Source organism: Schistocerca piceifrons, chromosome 5, assembly GCF_021461385.2.
Source record: "Schistocerca piceifrons isolate TAMUIC-IGC-003096 chromosome 5, iqSchPice1.1, whole genome shotgun sequence".
Taxonomy (NCBI): Eukaryota; Metazoa; Arthropoda; class Insecta; order Orthoptera; family Acrididae; genus Schistocerca; species Schistocerca piceifrons.
This window is the reverse complement of record NC_060142.1, coordinates 196,290,821-196,310,366: the sequence shown is the minus strand read 5'-3', so window position 1 is coordinate 196,310,366 and position 19,546 is coordinate 196,290,821. Positions and strand designations below refer to the sequence as shown.

The 19,546-nt window shown below is 42.4% G+C and overlaps 1 protein-coding gene across 1 annotated transcript in view; it reads right to left on the bottom strand.

The window, feature by feature from the left end:
• Positions 1 to 1,192: 1,192 nt before the first annotated feature.
• The window catches only part of LOC124798888 (irregular chiasm C-roughest protein), a 397,241-nt gene continuing 378,887 nt past the window's right edge, over positions 1,193 to 19,546 (bottom strand). The window contains exons 13-15 of the mRNA XM_047262420.1: positions 18,135 to 18,168; positions 9,350 to 9,488; positions 1,193 to 1,391 (exon numbers count right to left, since the gene is read on the bottom strand). Coding sequence (XP_047118376.1) covers positions 1,326 to 1,391; positions 9,350 to 9,488; positions 18,135 to 18,168 — 239 coding nt within the window. The 3' untranslated portion in view covers positions 1,193 to 1,325. The remainder of the gene's footprint in view (positions 1,392 to 9,349; positions 9,489 to 18,134; positions 18,169 to 19,546) is intronic.

The window sequence follows — 19,546 nt, the reverse complement described above, 5'->3', positions numbered from 1 at the left end:
TAACCACACAGAACATACTTCCAATGCATTGAGGATATTCCACAGGTACCGTTCGTGATCATTTACAAATACGTAACCTGCAGGCTTGGCTTACGTCTGCATTTAAGTTCGAGCATGCATTTCTCCCTGTGGTTCCATGTTTTTGGCAAACGCCATCATGCTGTCATTAACTGTTAGTGTAGTCAAACTTCTTGTGCTCACTGATACTGTAAGCCATCAATATTCCAGATGTCTACACGGGATTCATAAAATATTGCGGAAAATTAAACCAGCAGTGAATAAGTTAATTAGTGTGCTACATGCCACTTACGCTGCAGGCTTGTGTTCATGCAAAGGAAGGCTTCCATGTGCTGGCTGAGACTACCACAAAATGGGTTTATCTGAAGGAAAGTGATTTTCGTTCAATGGATGTCATTCCTGATGCATGGAAGAGGTACGATACTTATGAGAAAAAGTACAAGCTCAGCTCTATCTTGAGAATTTAATCACTTACACGACTAGTTTCGATGGCACGTAACCGCGATCCTCAGGCCCCATCACTGCCTAAAGGGTATTAGATTTCCTTGGCGCATTTATTGTGGAGTACACGTTACTAGTAACATGGCTAGCTTTCCTCAGAAGTCTACACGCGACACCGTGTTGTATCCATACACGTGGGCTAGCTTTCCACGGGAGTTTCTACTCGTCACGGTGTTGTCTTTGGAGAAAACGCAGTGCCGAGTACAGACTTCTGAGGAAAGCTAGCCACGTTTACTAGTAACGAGGACTCCACAATAAACGGGCCAAGGAAATCTAATACTCTTTTGGCACTGCGGTGGGGGGGGGGGGGGGGGGGGCTTATAATGGCGGTAGTGTGCCATCGAAACTAGTCATGTGAGACAATGAAGACATTCTCAAGATACAGCTGTGATTGTACTTTTTCTAACATAGTGATTTTTGTTTCTATTAGATTATAATAAGAGTGATTTGTTGGTTTTCGATTACCAGAAAACTAAAAATCAGTTATTTTAAATTACCACTTCACTGTTGTACATCACGAAATTCTGTTCGGAAGATGATGTATAACACGTTTTCCGAATGTATTAAACTTTAAGGAAGATTCATTATTTTACATTAGTTCCTATAGCAGTATAATTAGCTGCAAGAAACGTCCCGATATCGTATTTTGTAGAATTACATTTTATTTCACACAGACAGATCAATTTCACAAAGTTCTGTTTTACATTTGTACACTCGTAGTTTCACCACCTCCATATTAAATTAGTCAGGTACATCGTTCACCGTATTCCGTCTTCCACAAAACATTAAGGGAATCGGATCTGCAACTACCCCATTGGCGGCACATCAAACATGGCAACCCGTCGCCACACCCCTCGAAACACAGGCTCCCTCTGTAACATAAGAACCAGAATCCATTGGGAAAATTTATTCCTCATATTCGAATAAACAAAGTTCTTTTACACTATCTGTTCGTAACTGTAGCAGTTGTTGTGCATTATCGTGACACCAGTTGGCCTTCCGAATGCACTCAAAGCCTCAGATCGAAAGTGTAGTTCTTTCTCTGCACAATTAGAAAGTGCAGTTTATAATCAGCGTTGCTGGAAGGACATTGACATAACAGGACACACACATGTTAATTTACATCGTGATGGGGGAAATGAACACTACAGTAGTCCACAGACTTACAAGTTTCGTCTCCAAATGCAGTGTTCCTTTCCGGTTTTTACTGTTTTAACGTATCATCCGATGTGCTTAGAATCGATCTGCAGACATCCCAAACCGAAAGTGAATCATATCATGTGTCTGTGAATTGCGACGCTAGTAAGCGTGAGGTGGGGTAACAAGACTTGATTCTCTGTAAGCAGCGGGAACATTTGGAGTCTGCACACGAAGTGACTTTTATCATAAATACAATTTCTTTATTACAGGGAAACCAACTACGATAATCTGTTCAGGCATTAAGTTCCCTTTGTGTGTGTTTTATTAAGTAACTCGTAAATTAAAAACAAAATTCTGAATACGTACTTAACGAAGAGCCGGTCATGACCAACAGGTTACGGGTTTTCACAGTAGTGACTATGTTAAAAATATTAGTTAATTGAGGAACACACTCCATGGTTAGCAGGACAAGAGTAAACATATAATTTTTACATAACTGTTTTAAAATTATTTAATTTATTACATCACTGTATTGACATTAGGGTGCTAACTAAAATGAATTGATCGTATGGCACTGATCGGCCGGGATATCATTATAACAGTATTAACAGCGACCAAGGCACATGTTTCGCTGTGTAACTTATAACTGTCCACACTCACTTCAACAGCAATCAAATATTAGGGACTGTTTATCACTGCACGATCTTATACGGGGTGAATTGGAGGGTCCATATTCATGGGGCATGGTTGAGTTTATCCTGCGTTAAGTAGGCTCCATGGCGCATGTATCACATGATGCACATTTGCGGGAATGGCCTGCACCCTGCAAAATGACGATTTGCGTTGTAATGTGGTCCTGTGCAATAAATATTGTGCACATATCAACTGCTGGCTACATGTTTATACCTTAACATATTCGAGGACAAGGATCGAACTTCTTTAACTTAATGGTCAAATTTCAGTCTCATCATCATGCATTGAGACTTGGGAATATGCGGAAATCGTACAGCTTAAGGGCCTAATGACGTGTCGAGTATCCAGCTGTATCTAATGGTTCAAATGGCTCTGAGCACTATGGGACTTAACTTCTGAGGTCATCAGTCACCTAGAACGTAGAACTACTTAAACCTAACTAATCTAAGGACATCACACACATCCATGCTCGACGCAGGATTCGAACCTGCGACCGTAGCGGTCGCGCGGTTCCAGACTGTAGCACCTAGAACCGCTCGACCACTCCGGCCGGCCATCTGTATCATTCTCAGTGGAATCTGCCATTCGGTTGAATGTACATGGAAAGGCAGGAAGGCAAATTTACGTAATGCCGTCACATATACCAGTATTGGTGAAAAGCCGTAAGGGAGACGTTGATTTCGAAATGGATAAGTGAGAAATGCTCACATTTCATAATGCACTTTGCCGAGGATTTTGCCCAGGAAATCAATACCAAGGTCTTTATTTAACATTGTTTAGTCAGTACCTCTGATCGTTATAAGACATTGTTTTATAGGCAAGACCGGTTTCACATCATTTTGGCTGTATCGTCAGGTGCAATGGACTCAGGTCAGGTTGAGATCGGAAAAAGAGTCTGGGATGACCCAGAAATCATAATCAGCATATTTTCGTTATGTAGCGGACGTCAGATTTGAAATCTCACGGCACACTCCCGTGATAACATGCGTAATAGTGTCTGGTGAATGGAAATGAGCATTTGGCGTCATTGGCTGGGAGGCCCCTTACAGGGCAGGTCCGGCCGCCTAGGTGCAGGTCTTATTACATTCGACGCCACATTGGGCGAACTGCGCGCTGGATGGGGATGAAGACAACACCCAGTGACTGAGCGGAGAGAATACTCGACCCAGCCTGGAATCGAACCCGGGCCCCTTAGGACGGCAGTCCGTCACGCTGACCATTCAGCTATCGGGGCGGACATAGTGTCTGGTGAATTAGCAGAGTACCCATATGTAGAAATGGTGATCAAAGCACGCACCCCGTATGATCATCTCCAGACTGTACAAAATATTAGCAGCTAACAGTTGCCTACTTGCCAGCAACATGTACGTGCGTGTGATTATGTACTAACAAGACAGTGTGTCGGGGCGCTGACACGGTCATTGCTTTAATAACCATTTCGGCATATGGGGACACCTCTAGCTCACCAGATACTGTCACTCACGGTATCACGCGAACGTTCTATATAATTTTATTTTTGACGTTCGCTACTTAGTGAAAATTTTCTGGTCAAGGACGCTGGGCCCTGGGTCATCCAGTTCTGATTTTTCGGTCTGTACATGTCTTGACATTATTGCACCTGATGATGCAGCTGAAAAATCGGGCGTCCCTATAAGTAAAGATCTTAGAACTAAAGCGGTCTTATCTTTCCAGAAAGATATATCCAGGCTGTGGTTACCTTGACTTCAAAGTCTGCTATGTCTCATCATTTTCTGGACTCAGATTCAACTGTACTACCACACAGTACGGATACTAGTGTAAGGTTGATTGAATGACCAGTGTGATTTTTGTTTTTAATTGTTTACTGTCAACTCAAGCAAGTTGGCGAATTAGGTTAATCTGGCCACCTAGAACTGTGCATTAGTACAGGAGACTCAAGATATATTTTGTGTTACGTTTGTAATAACAACCTTTCCACTTGAATAGTACTCTGTAATAGTTTTTCGAACAGTTCTTAAAAGGAAGTGGATTACTGAATAAAAACATGTAGGCTGCTATTTAAAAAACACCTGATTGTAGGCGTATCTTCATAGTCAAGTTACAAGAAAGGCACTCAAGCTAATTAATGTCCTCCTTGTACCTAAACAATATTTGCTTGATACATTTTTGGTTTCTGGACTAATAGTTATTTGGGTAACGAAGGTAAATGGAACACCATGCAGAGATATACAGGGAACTTTGATCTTCAGAGTTAATTAATGAGTCTGTTTCAATGTTTTGTACAACTAGATGACCTACTTTTACGGAATTTCCGTGTTACTTTACATTGAGAAATAAATTTATCTCTTTTCATTTCCTGCAGCTGCCGTCTTTGCCACCAGCAACATTCCTCTTGATTATTGCTGAGTTGTCTCATTCCTAATAGCTGCAGATGTCTAGAAATTCCTCTGTTTCTCTTCCGTCTTCAAAATAATGTTCTAGTTCTATGTGTGGGTCTTCAACAAAAGTCTACTGCGTTTATCTGCTGTCGCGAACTATGGCATAAAGCGTGTGTTCGCAGACAAACCTAGACTCAACTTCTTATTCTAACGAATGACTACTTACGCAAGAACAAATATGACATATGCAAACTACTGATATGTACGTATGTGAAGAAAATGGAAACTCCAGCGTTAGTGGGACGCAGAATTCCGCTGTGAGAGTCATTAATGACACATTTTTATATTACATTTTTTAACCATATCTTTTTCTGTTCTTGCTGCTGATCATATTTATTGTTGGCGGTGAAATCTTATAACTTTGATATAGGTCCCTTTCACATAGTGTTTGTTTCACGTGTAACTGTTGTATAGCTCGATTATCAGTAACTTTGAAGAAGATCATACTTCTCTCAGTTACAAGCCAAAAACTAAATAAAAGCATAAAATATTGTAAAACACTGCCATAACTTTATTTACATACATACAGACATGCGAACGTACATACATCAACAATACATACAGCCTAACAACACACTTAAAATATTCATAACACCAACAATTGAGATACAGCTTGAAGTATGATACACATCCAGGTTTGAATTAACAGTAAAATTTGGTATTTTTATTCCGTCTCTTCAACAATAAAAAACTAAGATGTGCCATACATTAAATAAAGGAAGTGCAGATAATTGCTAACAACTTTCAGCTGCTGTCTGTAAATTATTTGCAACACAAGACAGTGCCTCTGTAATTAAATTACAATATCTGTTGTACTTCATGCACATATTCGTCGCTTAACATCAATTTACATTTCCAATTAACTACAAAAATGTTTATAAAACAGCTCACATTTGAGAAACAATTTATATATCAAACGACAAACATCACCAATTCGAAAAGTTGTTCAGTACTGTTTCTTAGCTTAGAACATTCACTGTCCATGTCAGATCTTATTTAAGAATATGGTCGCACATGTGAATGCTGTTACAATCCTACATTCCTTGACTATCTGCTAGTTTCACATACATTTGAAAAACGTTCGTGAGGAATTATGTGCTCATTATTTCCTACACAAAGTGTCACTTTGTAGAGGCAACTGTAGATGTCAAATAATATGTGTAACAGCAGGTTGTGATTGGAAGTCATATTCTAAATAAATTTCCACTCCGAAATGTTGAAGAATCTTGGCCAATTCGTTACGCTAAGGAACGAACAATTTTTTACAACTTAGTTGGAGGAAATAAATTACAAAGTTTTCTGAGGCATTTGTTTGTGATCCCCTTCATACAACCATAAGATTCTAGTTCTGGGCATTTCTCCTTACACTCATTCATTACGGCTCTTTTGGAGTAGAAGTGTAAGTATAATTTCAGTTAAAAATATAGTAATAATTTCGGCCTTACGTTTACCCACAAAGTTAATGATATTTACTTCTTACAATATACTGGTTGGCCACGTAGTATCTTTTACTTAATGAGATTCTGACGTTCTCCATGTCAATGACGGAATCGTAAAAAGCAAATCAACTTAAAATACAGCCGCATATACGGCTGGAAACACTGAAAAGAAACTAACAATACACACATCATGATACCGGTAAAAAACTTATAATTCTGCTCTTTCGAAAATACTGGGCTGAAAATAATTTTTCGTTATTGGGGGTTCGCCACTTTTAAATGACGAATAGAATGCACCAGGTTGTGGTTCATTGTGAAATTTAGTCGTCTTTTCTTTCGAAACCATCATTGTAGAGCCATTGTTGCTAATTGTAGGTACCTGAAGATCAGCATAAAGATTATCTTTCTTTTCCCTCTCCTTCCTGAATGTTCCTCTGGAGTAGTTTCCACTGAACCGACACTGTAAGTCAGGAAAAATTAAATCACATATAGAGCTTTACAGAGGTTTCTTTGGTCTCACACTTCATATACAAAAAAACACTTATATATATATTACATTTTCCACGAATCACACTCGCATCGCTCTCATTGTCCACACAGCGATTACGTGATCACGTTGTAATGTTGAAATGTGAGTGCAGGTGCTGTGGATAGAGAAAGGAGAAAACATACATCCCATTAGTAAGCCCGAGATAGATACAAGTGTCATATTAACTAGAACCGACACCAGAGCACACAATAATTAAGTTAATGGTACTAAAGATATAATGTATTCAAGAGATAACAAATGATACCTTGGTTTTGTGTTCTGTGGTAACCGCACAAGAATATATGATTAGATCACATCCTAAAAGTAACTGACCCACTTCGACAGAAAACCGAAACTTGCGGAATTATGTTTTGGTGAAAGAGACACTACTGTAGCCATTCATTAAGATCCATTAAAACCGTTGCTAATGCGAGTATACTTGAAAGCAAATGCTTAATCCCAATCAGTAAGATCTTAGAAACTCACATAGTAACTTAAGTATATGCAATTGATAGAAGACTTCAAGTTTCAATGAGCTGATGGTTCGAGGAGCAGTTGTCAAAGTGGTGTGTAGCGGAGTCTAGAAACAGTTGTCCTAAGCTGTGTAGTCGTTAACTGATGCACCCAAAATATTTTGCAGTGGAAATAATGCTGGTACCATTGTCATTTCCAGACTTGCCAAACACATGAAACTATTATTGACATATTTCAGCGTGGGTCAGTTATTTTCAGGAAAAGAATTGAAAGACTTCCCTTGTAGACATAATAATTCGTAAAATATATGTTACATTTTAAATTGAACTGTACAGCTGGTCAAGTACATATATTTTTAATTTATTGTGCAACATAGTGCAGTGCTCGTGTGATTCATGTGCAGTTTAGTGAAGCAGTGCATCTACACAAGTAAGATATGTGATAGTGTTGAACTAAAATATCTAAATTGTTCCAAAGACAGTAGAAACTAAGTATATACCCAATTTCACGATTCACTGAAGTTTTGATTCCAGGTAAGTTTACCATGACAGTTATTTTTGTCTTGAAATTAGGAATAACTAAGCCATAACATACTGGTCTCCTCACTTGAAGATATCAAAACCTTGTCTGAAACGTACTGTTGAAGTTGCAGATTAATTAGTGAGGTGTACTACATCTGTTACTATATGTAACACAATGAAATCTCTCAGTGCAATATTTAAATTTTCCCTTTTGGGTTTTCTTTTATAACTGGACTACACTGATTTGCTGTTTCAGAAAGCGTTTTCAAAATCTTTTGCACTGTGCTGATTGGTAAATCTGTACTCCTTTCGTATTGGTCTGTGATTATGTTTATAGCTGTGTTATTCAAAGTAAAAATCCACAAGAGGTATGGCTGCTACAATGCAAAAAAGTATTAAAGAAACTACAACTATAGGCTTTGCAGGCTCTCAATAAAATAGTGAATCAAAAGCATCTGACCTCACAGTCTTTCAGAAAACTCACGAAATTAACTTCGTTATCATTATGAAACGGAACACATTTTAGCTATGGCACGACACAGGGAAGAACAGAATAATGTGTTATGAGCCAAAGTTGGAAATACGGATGTATTGTCGTCAGAAACCAGACAGAAAGTCTGGAGGCTATCAGCTGAGGAATTCCTGACTTCATAATGGTTGAAAGTTGAAGACACAGGGTGAAGTAGAGTGAAATGGTGTCTAAATCTGAACAGAATCCTCTAGAATTACAAAGTAAGGGAGCTATATTTAAAGAAAATTTGAAATAGAACAAAAGCACTATACAAGACTGTCTATCACGATAAAAAGATTAGCTACTAATGAAAATTGTGATGAAGAACTTTGCATTTTAGGGTTAAGTACACACTGAAAGACAAATTAAGAAAATATTAATTCTTTAGTCCTTTTAGTTTTAGTGAAAGTATCTATCCCATGTAATCTTTGACTGATATCGTATCACTTTTCACTGCGATCACTGGAACTCACAAGTCAGTTGGGTAATTCGTGAAATTGAAGCCCATTTGAAATATTCAAAAAGCGTATATTTATGAAGAAAGGACTCTTTTCAGTCTTCAAATTAGCAAAGACTCAAGCGCGAGACATTTCTTGCACAAAGCAGAATATTTCTGATTTTGTTTTAATTCCTGAATGTGAGTTAATGCAACACACATATCTCATGTACCACCCAGCTATCTGCAAACAGAGTAGTCTGCATTATTGTCTGCCACAGTTTAAGCTCACGTAATTGGCTACTCGCCACTGCCCCGTTCCCCACACATCCAATTAAAGCTAGCGGCAATGAGTTATCAAATGTGCATCCAGGAGGTACGCCTCAAGCGGCGAGTGGGCCGAAGCAAGCCGCTGCTGTCGCACTGCTGCCAGTTCTAGGTGAGCGGAAATCTGGCAACGTCGCAAACACTCGCGTCCGGTGCAGCCGACGCGGACTACAGAGAGCAGAGTGCTTCGGTGCACTGTGTTGCTGGTGCTGGTGCTGGTGGTGCTGGTGCGGGCTCATGCAGTGCGGGTGCCGGCGGTGTTGGTGGCGGTGCCGCCCCCCCTGGCCGCGCCGGGTCGTTAGACGCGCGTGGGCGGCTGCAGCACCATGGCGGCCAACCTCACCTTCATGGCGTCGGGCGAGGAGCCGCCCGTGATGGTGGGCGGCGGCCGCGTCGCCGAGTTGTAATCGCTGCTGTTGTTGGTCGCCGACTTGCGGCCGCCGCCGACTCCACCGCCGCCGCTTTCTGCGTCACTCTTCTCACTGAAACAGTTTGTAATGCTCCTGTCAGAGGGTTATTTGCTTTTCTGTTCAAATCACTGTTTCAGTGAGCTACCTATTTACCACGAGCATCTATCAGGTTTCAAATTTATGATAATGATCATTTTTGTCCGAACAGTCCACGGGTGTACTGCCGGTCCATAGTGTCCAGCGTGCACAATATTTCGGCGATCAGACATGTCGCCATCGTCAGGTGCGCTGACGAACTGAGCTCCTGAGGGCGGGCGTGCATGCCTTGTTGTGTGTCACGCAGGTTCTGCGCCAACACTGGTGTGGAAGTGTATAGCGGCCTTGTCGCTGTTTCTTCCGGAAGTCGTGGTGCTCATGTTAGCGTAAGACTGTTGATGGTTTAGTATAGTCCTGCACTGGGACTTGGTTTGATGGAAATACTTTCCTTTGTGGCGCTATTCTTGCGCACGAAGGAGGTCTGGCCAGCACAGCGTGGCGCGCCAGTGAGGTCGACGGCCAAGGGGTTGCGTGACTCGTCGACCTTGTAAAATTCTTCCTCAGCATGTTGGAACCGCTATTTGACAATTAGTACTCCCGCGAGGGCATGGAGTTCCACGGTGTTAAAGTCCCGTGGGAGATCAAGCACTGTCCTGATGGCCCTGTTTTGGACTACTTGCAGGCGGCGGGATGTTGGTCTCAGCTGCATTGCCCCACACCACCGCTGCGTGGTCGATCAGTGGGCTAATGGTGGCTTTGTATAGCATGAGACCTAATTCAGCTGGTAGCGCCAATGTGGGGTTGATGACTGGGTAGAGCATACACAGTCTACCCAGCGCCTTCATCCTCCCTTCTTCGATGTGTTGGCACCTCGTATGCCGCTTGTCTAGCGTGATGCCAAGAGGTTTGAGGGCGGACGGCCATCCTAAATCCCCTTCCCCTGCCAAGCGTTCTCTCCGCGGTCCGCGCCCGCGGCCGCATGTCGGCGGTCGCTGAGAGTCTGGCGTCGGCGTCTGTGGTGGCGTCAGTGTAACTGCCTCGTCGGCCCTGGTAACTCGTTCGTTTTCTTTGGTGAGCCTCTTTTTAATTAGACTCGGTTCTGGTTCCCTTCCCTTCTTGAGGCTATAGCCACAGTCTCTGTTGATGAGTCCGTCCCCAGTACGAATTTCGATAGCCTCTCTAACGACGCTGTCCCAGCATTTAGATGTCTGTGCCAAGACCCTGGTATGTTGGTAGCCCATTTCGTGATTTTCGGACAAACAGTGCTGTGCGACTGCCGTCTTGTTGGGGTATATAAGTCGAGTGTGTCTCTGATGTTCTGGGCAACGATCTTCGATGGTGCGCACTGTCTGTTAAATGTAAGTCTTCCCACACTCACAGGAAATCTGGTATACGCCAGCCTTCCGCAAACCGAGATCTTGACTCTTCCCAATAATGCTCGTGTGTTATTGGGCAAAAGACAGTTCCTACTCAGTGTTTCCTCAATATTCGTCCTATTTTCACCGATAGTGCGCCAATAAATGGTATATAGGCGGTGGCTATCTCTTCCTCTGTGACTTCGTTCATCTCACACGCTGTAGTGTAGAGGTGGGGCGGAGAGCGCGTCTGCCATTCCGATTACCCGTTTTTCCGAAATACAGTTTTGAGGTGTTCCAGCTCATGAGGCAGACTCTCTCCGTTCGAGATGGTGCGCGCCCTGTGCACCATTGTTTTTAGTACCCCATTCCTCTGCGAAGGATGATGGCAGCTATTTGCATGCAAATACAGGTCGGTGTGCGTTTTCTTCCTGTATACCCCATGGCCCAGGGTGCCATCCGCTCTTCTTTTGACCATGACGTCCAGAAGGCACCCTCGACTTATGTACCCCAACAAGTTTGGCAGTCGCAGAGCACTGTTTTTCAGAAAATCACGAAATGGACTTCCAACATACCAGGGTCTTGGCACAGACATCTAAATACTGGGACAGCGTCGTTAGAGAGGCTATCGAAGTTCGTACCAGGGATGGACTCGTCAACAGAGATTGCGGCTATAACCTCAGCAAGGAACCAGCACTAATTAAAAAGAGGCTTAACAAAGAAAACGAACGAGCGACCAGGGTGGACTAGGCAGTTACACCGACGCCACCACAAACGCCGACGCCAGCCTCTCAGCGACCGCCGGCGCGCGGCCGCGGGCGCGGACCTCGGAGAGAACGCCTCGCGGGGGAAGGGGATTTAGGACGGCCGCCCGTCCTTAGGAGCTCAGTTCGTCAGCGCACCTGACGATGGCGACATTTCTGATCGCCGAAATATTGTGCCCGTTGGACACTATGGACCGGCAGTATACCCGTGGACTGTTCTAGCAAGAAATACGCAGGGAGAAGTTGAAGAATCACATGATCATTTCTGTTTAGAGTTTCATATCTCCAAGCCTAGTACATACTGAAATCCCTGTGATACAGGGCACGCTGCTAGCAGACCAAAAGGAAACTGTACAACATATTGATAAAATGTATAGTAAAGCAATAACTGGCTCTTTGTATTTGAATGGGAACAAAGCAGATTTGGTGAATGTGTACAGCAATATAGCGTCATCATCTGACACAGTGGTTCGGTGGCTTGGATATCACCAGAGAACCAGAATGCGATAGATACCAAATGATCAAATTCGTGATTTCCTAAGGGACCAAACTGTGGACGTCGTCAGTCCCTAGACTTACACACTACTTAAAGTAACTTATGCTAAGAACAACATACACACATTCATGCCCGAGGGAGGGCTCGAACGTCCAGCGGGAAGGGCAGCGCAATCCGTAACATAGCGCCCTAAACCGAGCGGTAGTTAAATCTAGATGCATGCGACATTTCTGAAATCGTTAGGGAATTCAGTACCCGGAGATCCACAGTGTCACGCAAGTGTCGAGAATACCAAGTTTCCAGTATTACCTCTCACAAAGAACAACGCACTGGACAACAGCCATCATTTAACGACCGAGAGCATCGACTTTTGAGTATAGTTGTCAGTGCTAACAGACAAGTGACAGTGTGAGGAATAGTTTCTAGCTGCATCTTATCATAAAATGCGGCTTATTCCTGCGGGCAGAACGAGTATTTTACTCCAGCCGCATGCAGTCCGCTGGCAGCAATTGAGGACCACTGCCTTGAACGATATGCTTTTACTCCCTGATGTCGGCCGTTCGCTCGTCGAAACCGACTGCTATACTGCACATTGCATTTCAGATTGTTTTCGATGGAAAATAGGCGTAGTTACTCTTTTCCACGGCACGAAAACGGAACATTCCGTTAACGCTGGCTATACCAACGCATTTCCCACGACTTGTAATACCAAGGGATGAGGGGAGGATGTGCGGGCACTTTGTGCCCTCCGCCAACACAATAAGAAATTTCGTTATGTGTGTTTAACTAACAACTTACTTCTTAAATAGGTTATGATGTATAAGTAGGGTGGAAGCATCTTTTAGGGCAACATCAAAACATTTTCCGTAATGTCTGCAATAAATGGATGCAAACTTCATAACCACGGCAAAAAATTTAAACAAATACTATTTTCGTTAATTGTCGTTGATTTTTGATCACAAAATACTATTTAAAGTTATATAGATTTGTATTAAGTGCCGTGGACCTGAAAATATGCATATGATATTTGCTGCGAAAAGTCAGATTCAGTACAAAGACTTGAATGTTTAGGTCAAGTTTTACTGAAAAGTTTGAAACAGTTACGGAATCTGAAATGAGAAATCATTAAAAACATCAAATATATGCTTCAAAATTTTAAAAGGAAAAGTAGCAGACTGGATTACGATATATTGAAAAGGCTGGCACAAAGTACCCCTTCTCTTATAATTGCGAGGGTTACGATTCCACGATATGTTATGAAATATGAAGATCCGTCTGAATAACACATTCCTCAAGACACGCAGTGTGAGCTGCAGAAGACGTGCGAAATTTAATGGCTAAGGATTCGTCAAAATTTGGCACCACCTCGCTATGTGGCCGGCCGTGTGGCCGAGGGGTTCTAGGCGCTTCAGTCCGAAACCGCGCTGCTGCTACGGTCGCAGGTTCGAATCCTGCCTCCGGCAAGGATATGTGTGGTGTCCTTAGGTTAGCTGGGTTTAAGTGGTTCTAAGTCTAGGGGACTGATGACCTCAGATGTTAAGTCCCATAGTGCTTAGATCCACTTTTAGAACCTCGCTATATGCATTACTGTGAGGACAGATGTCCTATTAAACCGTACTACCTCCTTCGCAATAGTATCAGCGACCTTTGCCAATTCGTATCGTCTGTCGATCAGTAACTACAAGAAACGTAGAAAAAATTAATGAGGACCAACTAGTACCTCACGAATGAGAAACGAAATCGAAATTGACGATTCATCCTGAACGGTACACCAAAATCAGGTTAAAAAGTCGGATATAGAAACTTCACGTAATGGTGATGCACTAGTGTGAGCAAGGAATCGATGCAAGTTTGGCATGTAGATAATACCAAAGTTTTCGATTCAGAGACTTTTCAGAATCAAGACGTAACAGTAAATGTTGTTTCGTGGATATTATCACTGAAATTAGTAACATTTTTCGTGCCTGACAATAAGTAACTGTTACCAGTTGCTCTTACTTTTGTACTGTTCTTCAAATCAAAGTTGCTCATAACCTTAATCGCAGGTATTTTCTGTTCGCAAGAACAAATAATTTGTCGTGCTTCTCGTTCATGTTAATGCCAAGATAACACATGTTATGCATAAATGCTGATTGAAACTTACTGTAACTCAAACGTTTTCTGAACAGAGTATTACACCTGTAAAGATAATGAGAACAATTATTTTGAAAGTGCTCGCCGTCACAACAAGCACTGCCCGGAAAGGGCTACTGTCGGATGAAGGGACGGTTTGTGCCCACACTGCTGGGAGTGCTCTTTGTCGATACCAGGGAGACTTGAATGACAGTTGAAATTGTTTGGAGATCCAGAAGGCATGAGGAAAGCAGCGAGGCACGGGAGAGAACGGAGAGAACGGTTTATTGGAGTGGCCGACGTGGAATGCCAGCGCAGACCTCCAGGGGTGGAGGCAGCAGGTTGCGCTGCGTATCATGGAATGGCGTGGGCGCCGCGCAGGTGGAAACCACACCGCCGTGGCAAACGCCGAAAGCAGCGCGTACCGGGCGCTCCGGCGTTCCGCGAAGCTGCCGAATAAAGCGCCCCCTGCTCCGGCGGTTCGCCTACAGAGGGAGTTATTACCGTTTAACCTGGCATCTACCCTCACAGTAAGGAACCTCGTAAATTGCTACACACTTTCGACGAATCCTATACCACGAATGCTACCACGTCTTTTGGAAGTAGCACTAGAAAATGTATTTTCCACACTTACTTGTCTTCAGGATTATTATATTCGGAGCGATTTTTACATTTCTTTACACAACATGACAACGCGACATTTATCCGACAGGAAGAAGATGCTGTGATATGCAAATGATTAGCTTTTCAGAGCGTTCACACAAGGTTGGTGCCGGTGGCGACACAGCGTGCTGACATGAGGAAAGTCTCCAACCGATTTCTCATACACAAACAGCAGTTGACCGGCGTTGCCTGGTGAAACGTTGTTGTGATGCCTCGTGTAAGGAGGAGAAATGCGTACCATCACGTTTCCGACTTTGAGAATGGTCGGATTGTAGCTTATCGCGATTGCGGTTTATCGTATCGCGACATTGCTGCTCACGTTGGTAGAGATCCAATGACTGTTAGCAGCATATGGAGTCGGTGGGTTCAGGAGGGTAATACGGAACGCCGTGTTCGATCCCAACGGGCTCCTATCACTAGCAGTCGAGATGACAGGCATTTTATGAGCATGGCTGTAACGGATCGTGCAGCCACGTCCCGATCCATGAATCAACAGATCGCCACGTTTGCAAGACAACAACCATCTGCACGAACAGTTCGACGAAGTTTGCAGCAGCATGGACTATCAGCTCGGAGACCATGGCTGCGGTTACCATTGACGCTGCATCACAGACGTTGTACTAAACGACGAACGTGGGTGCATGAATGGCAAAACGTCAATTTTTCGGATGAATCCAAGTTCTGTTTACAGCATCATGATGGTCGCCTCCGTGTTTGGCGACATCGCAGTGAACGTACATTGGAAGCGTGTATTCGTCATCGCCTTACTGGCGTATCACCCGGCGTGATGGTATGGGGTGCCATTGGTTACAAGTCTCTGTCACCTCTTGTTCGCTCTGACGGCACTTTGAACAGTGGACCTTACATTTCAGACGTGTTACGACCCGTGGCTCTACCCTTCATTCGATCCCATCGAAACCCTACATTTAAGCAGGATAATGCACGACCGCGTGTTACAGGTCCTGTACGGGCCTTTCTGGATACAGAAAATGTTCGACTGCTGCCATGGCCAGCAGATTCTTCAGATCTCTCACCAACTGAAAGCGTCTGGTCAATGGTGGCCGAGCAACTGGCTAGTCACAATACGCCAGTCACTACTCTTTATGAATTGTGGTATCGTGTTAAAGCTGCATGAGCAGCTGTACCTGTACACGCCATCCAAGTTCTGTTTGACTCAATGCCCAGGTGGATCAAGGCCGTTATTACTGCTAGAGGTGGTTGTTCTGGGTACTGATTTCTCAGGATCTATGCACTTAAATAACGTGCAAATGTAATCACATGTCAGTTCTTTTATAATAGATTTGTCCAATGAATACCCATTTATCATCTGCATTTCTTCTTGGTGTAGCAATTTTAATGGCCAGTATTGTATTTCGTTTTAGTTGAGTGGAAACGAGTAACTCCTCCTGTTATCGTATGAGAACAACTGCAAAAGCACTTCATAATTCCAGGATTCGAGCAACTAGCAGTCAGAGATAAAAAGAATATGCCCTAAAGAGGGAGCTAACGTGACCGTTGCAATGGCAGCGTAATGAGAACATTTCATCGCTGTCTCCGGCAAGTTCTGTTTAGTCATGTGATGAACACTGCATGGTCGAAACCGATTACTGCATTGTGAAATGCACTAGTAATTGTTGTCATCAAAAATAACTGGAGATAATCAGTCAATCAGAAGAAAATACAATTTTTCCAAAGTATTTATCTCTAATAATTTAGCCACAGCAAACTGTTTCACGATTTAAACTATCACGTTTATCAAATCAGTCTATCTGCGGTTCGCTCCAGCCCACTTCAGTCATGCTTAACTAACCATATAGCCACGTGTTCCAGTGTGTATGTCTCCTGAAATAAATAAGCTCTTGTAAATGTTTACTATCATGAAACGATTTGATTATTTATTTGCATTTATACTAGTAGTTATTTCATCAGCAGTTCACTATCACTACAGCTCCAAACATTTATTTCGCAGTTAGCATTCTCTCACATGCAACCCTGGTGAACTATGTAGAGAGATGCTGCAGTCAACATGGACAGGCGCTCTGGTCAAATATCTCCTCAAAAGATCTCTTTTTATTGTGATGAAATTGTTTCTTTTTGTATTTATCTTCGTTAGTACTGATTTTTGTTAACCGCCACAGTAATAAGTCACTATAGTTCGAGCTATATTTGTAACTGATCACATCCTGTCTTCATGCAACTTTATTGAACAACGAGGATGCACCTCGAAGCCCACGTTGCCACAGCCGTATATTTTGCTTGACGAAGATCTACTGACCGAAAGCGCTAACAACACTAACACCAAATAAGAGCGACTGAACGTATTTTTTTAAAAAATCAACACAAGAAATATCTATCAACTTAGAAAGTTTTTATTGATAGGTGTAGTACATTTTGTTTGAAAACATAAAAATGCTATACATGGTGAACCGGAGCACCACCGACGAAATTTCTAAGTCTGTTCTGGGTTATTTTCAGAACATTTTGGAATAACGATACCTTTGGTCCCCAATGGATTGTTACAGATTAATAATGCAACTGTTTTCGGTTTGTTACCCTAGTTACATTTGCATATGTAAAACCCCTTCAGTGAAAAGCCTGGAATATGCAATCAAGGAAAATACAGATTAGTGCAGGAAGCCTCATACGAAACAAGTAAATTTATATCTCAATGTGTTCAACTTGTCGCGTCAGTACAGTTCGTAGCAAATGCAAAAAACTGTTGCCTCACAAGTATTGTTCAACACGTTGACTACAAGGACAGAATGCGTAGTCACGTGCTATCAAGGGTCTGGGCATGCCAAAAAATCCCAGGTGGTGTTATCCTGTGGCTGCGGCAATCCCAGCATCCAGTTCCATGTGAGTCTCGTAAACTAGGCTCTTAACAGGTCTACAGAAGAAGGACTCAGTGAGTGACCCTCTGACGACCAATCTGGCCTTAGTACGACCACATCCCATCTATTGTTGTCCAAACGGGACACAATTAGCCCGTAACAAGCCACCTGAGAATAAGTGTCTTTTATGCCAAAATACAAAATGTTCCGAAATTTTTTCAATGAGATTTCGTTAGTTAAGTTAGTGTTCGCGCTGTATGTTATTCCACACTCACATAGTTTTAAATCCTTTCTATTTTAATATCGTAGTATACATCGTAACCGATATTTTCCCTCCTTTTTTCAACCGATCTTCGTCATTGCTTAACCGTAAACAGTGGATGAAAACTGTGTGGTACACTTCATTCGCTAATGTAAACATGTTGTCGTTATCTTGAGGATGGGTTTGTTTAAAAACTCACCTCTCCAGATCGGAAGGCCTGAAGTTTCCTTGTCCTGAAAGAGATGAAATGTTCGTGCATTAATGTAAGTATTAATTTAAGATATTTTGACTTCACCTAGATTAAAAAGTAGAACTTAGATGACACTTTATTCTCTAGACACAATATCTATGGTATAAACATTACAAAGCGCAGATTGATAATAGGGACTCAATGCTATTAAATTTTGTGAGTAGCTGCACGTTGGAAAGCTAACTATAACAGCCATTACTTCAGTAAGTGACTACTTCATGAAATATAAAGTGTGTGCATTGACGATCAAATACATTAGTTCGTTTTTGGAAATTATCAGTTTATTAAACACCAATGAGTTTAAAAAATACGTTAGCTAAGTACACTCTTAGAACTAACTAGATGTAACACGACTATGTCTCAGTCACGAGCACTCGACCTCCTGCACTAACAAGTTAACTTATCATTCTGTCAGACACGTCAGTTGGAAAAGATAGAGGAGGAAATGAAGGTTCAGAGCATGGATTAGAAGTTTGGCCTGTGGCTCACATAAGAAAGAAGAAATGTTACTAGTGCACATTACTACGCACATTACTACACAAAAGAAAAGGCAGTTATATTGTCGAGTTCAGCTTCTACGCCTGTTATCATCGAGTATGTGACAGCCTTGTCATGTCATCAGAAACTTGGGTTCATGAACCACTTGTGAAGCAGTCGCATAACCAGAAATAAATTGTGGCAATGGCCTTCCCCACAGTGATAACATATGCTCGTTCTGACTTTGTGGCAAATGTTTCATCTCGTTACTTGCGCGGAATCGCTCACATGATAGGATCTTAAATAAATAGTAAGGAATAAACATGTGAACCGACTTCCGACAGAGATGCAAGTAAATATTGAAAATATGAAATGTGTATGCGTAAAGTTACATGTGGGGAAAAACTTTGTAACAGTTCAAAAGAAACATATGCTATAAAAAGAAACAATGATGGAGGGAACAATCACCTAGCAATCCATCGAAAAGGGTTAAGAGACGGCTAAAGCCCTAGTAGGTGATAATACAACAGCACATGGGAGTTGAAATTTTGTCCTCTTTTTAAAGTAAAGTGGCATATTAACGAGTGAGTATGATGCTGCCGCAGGCTGATGTGTTTCGGAACACACGGTGGAGCTTGGATTGTTAACCATGGGGCTCCGCTGTAGGCGATCCAAACGTGTTCCAGTGATGGTCCACTGACGGCGCCGTTTACGATTGAAATGGGCACGAGACCATCGAAATCGGAACGTGGATCAATGGCAACGTGTCCTCTGATGTCTTGTTTCTCTTTACAGTCGTCAACGGCTGCTCGTAACATGCACCACATGACAGAGGCAATGGAAACGTTTGACCTAGCCGTAAGGGATCGGTTGTAGTAATGAAA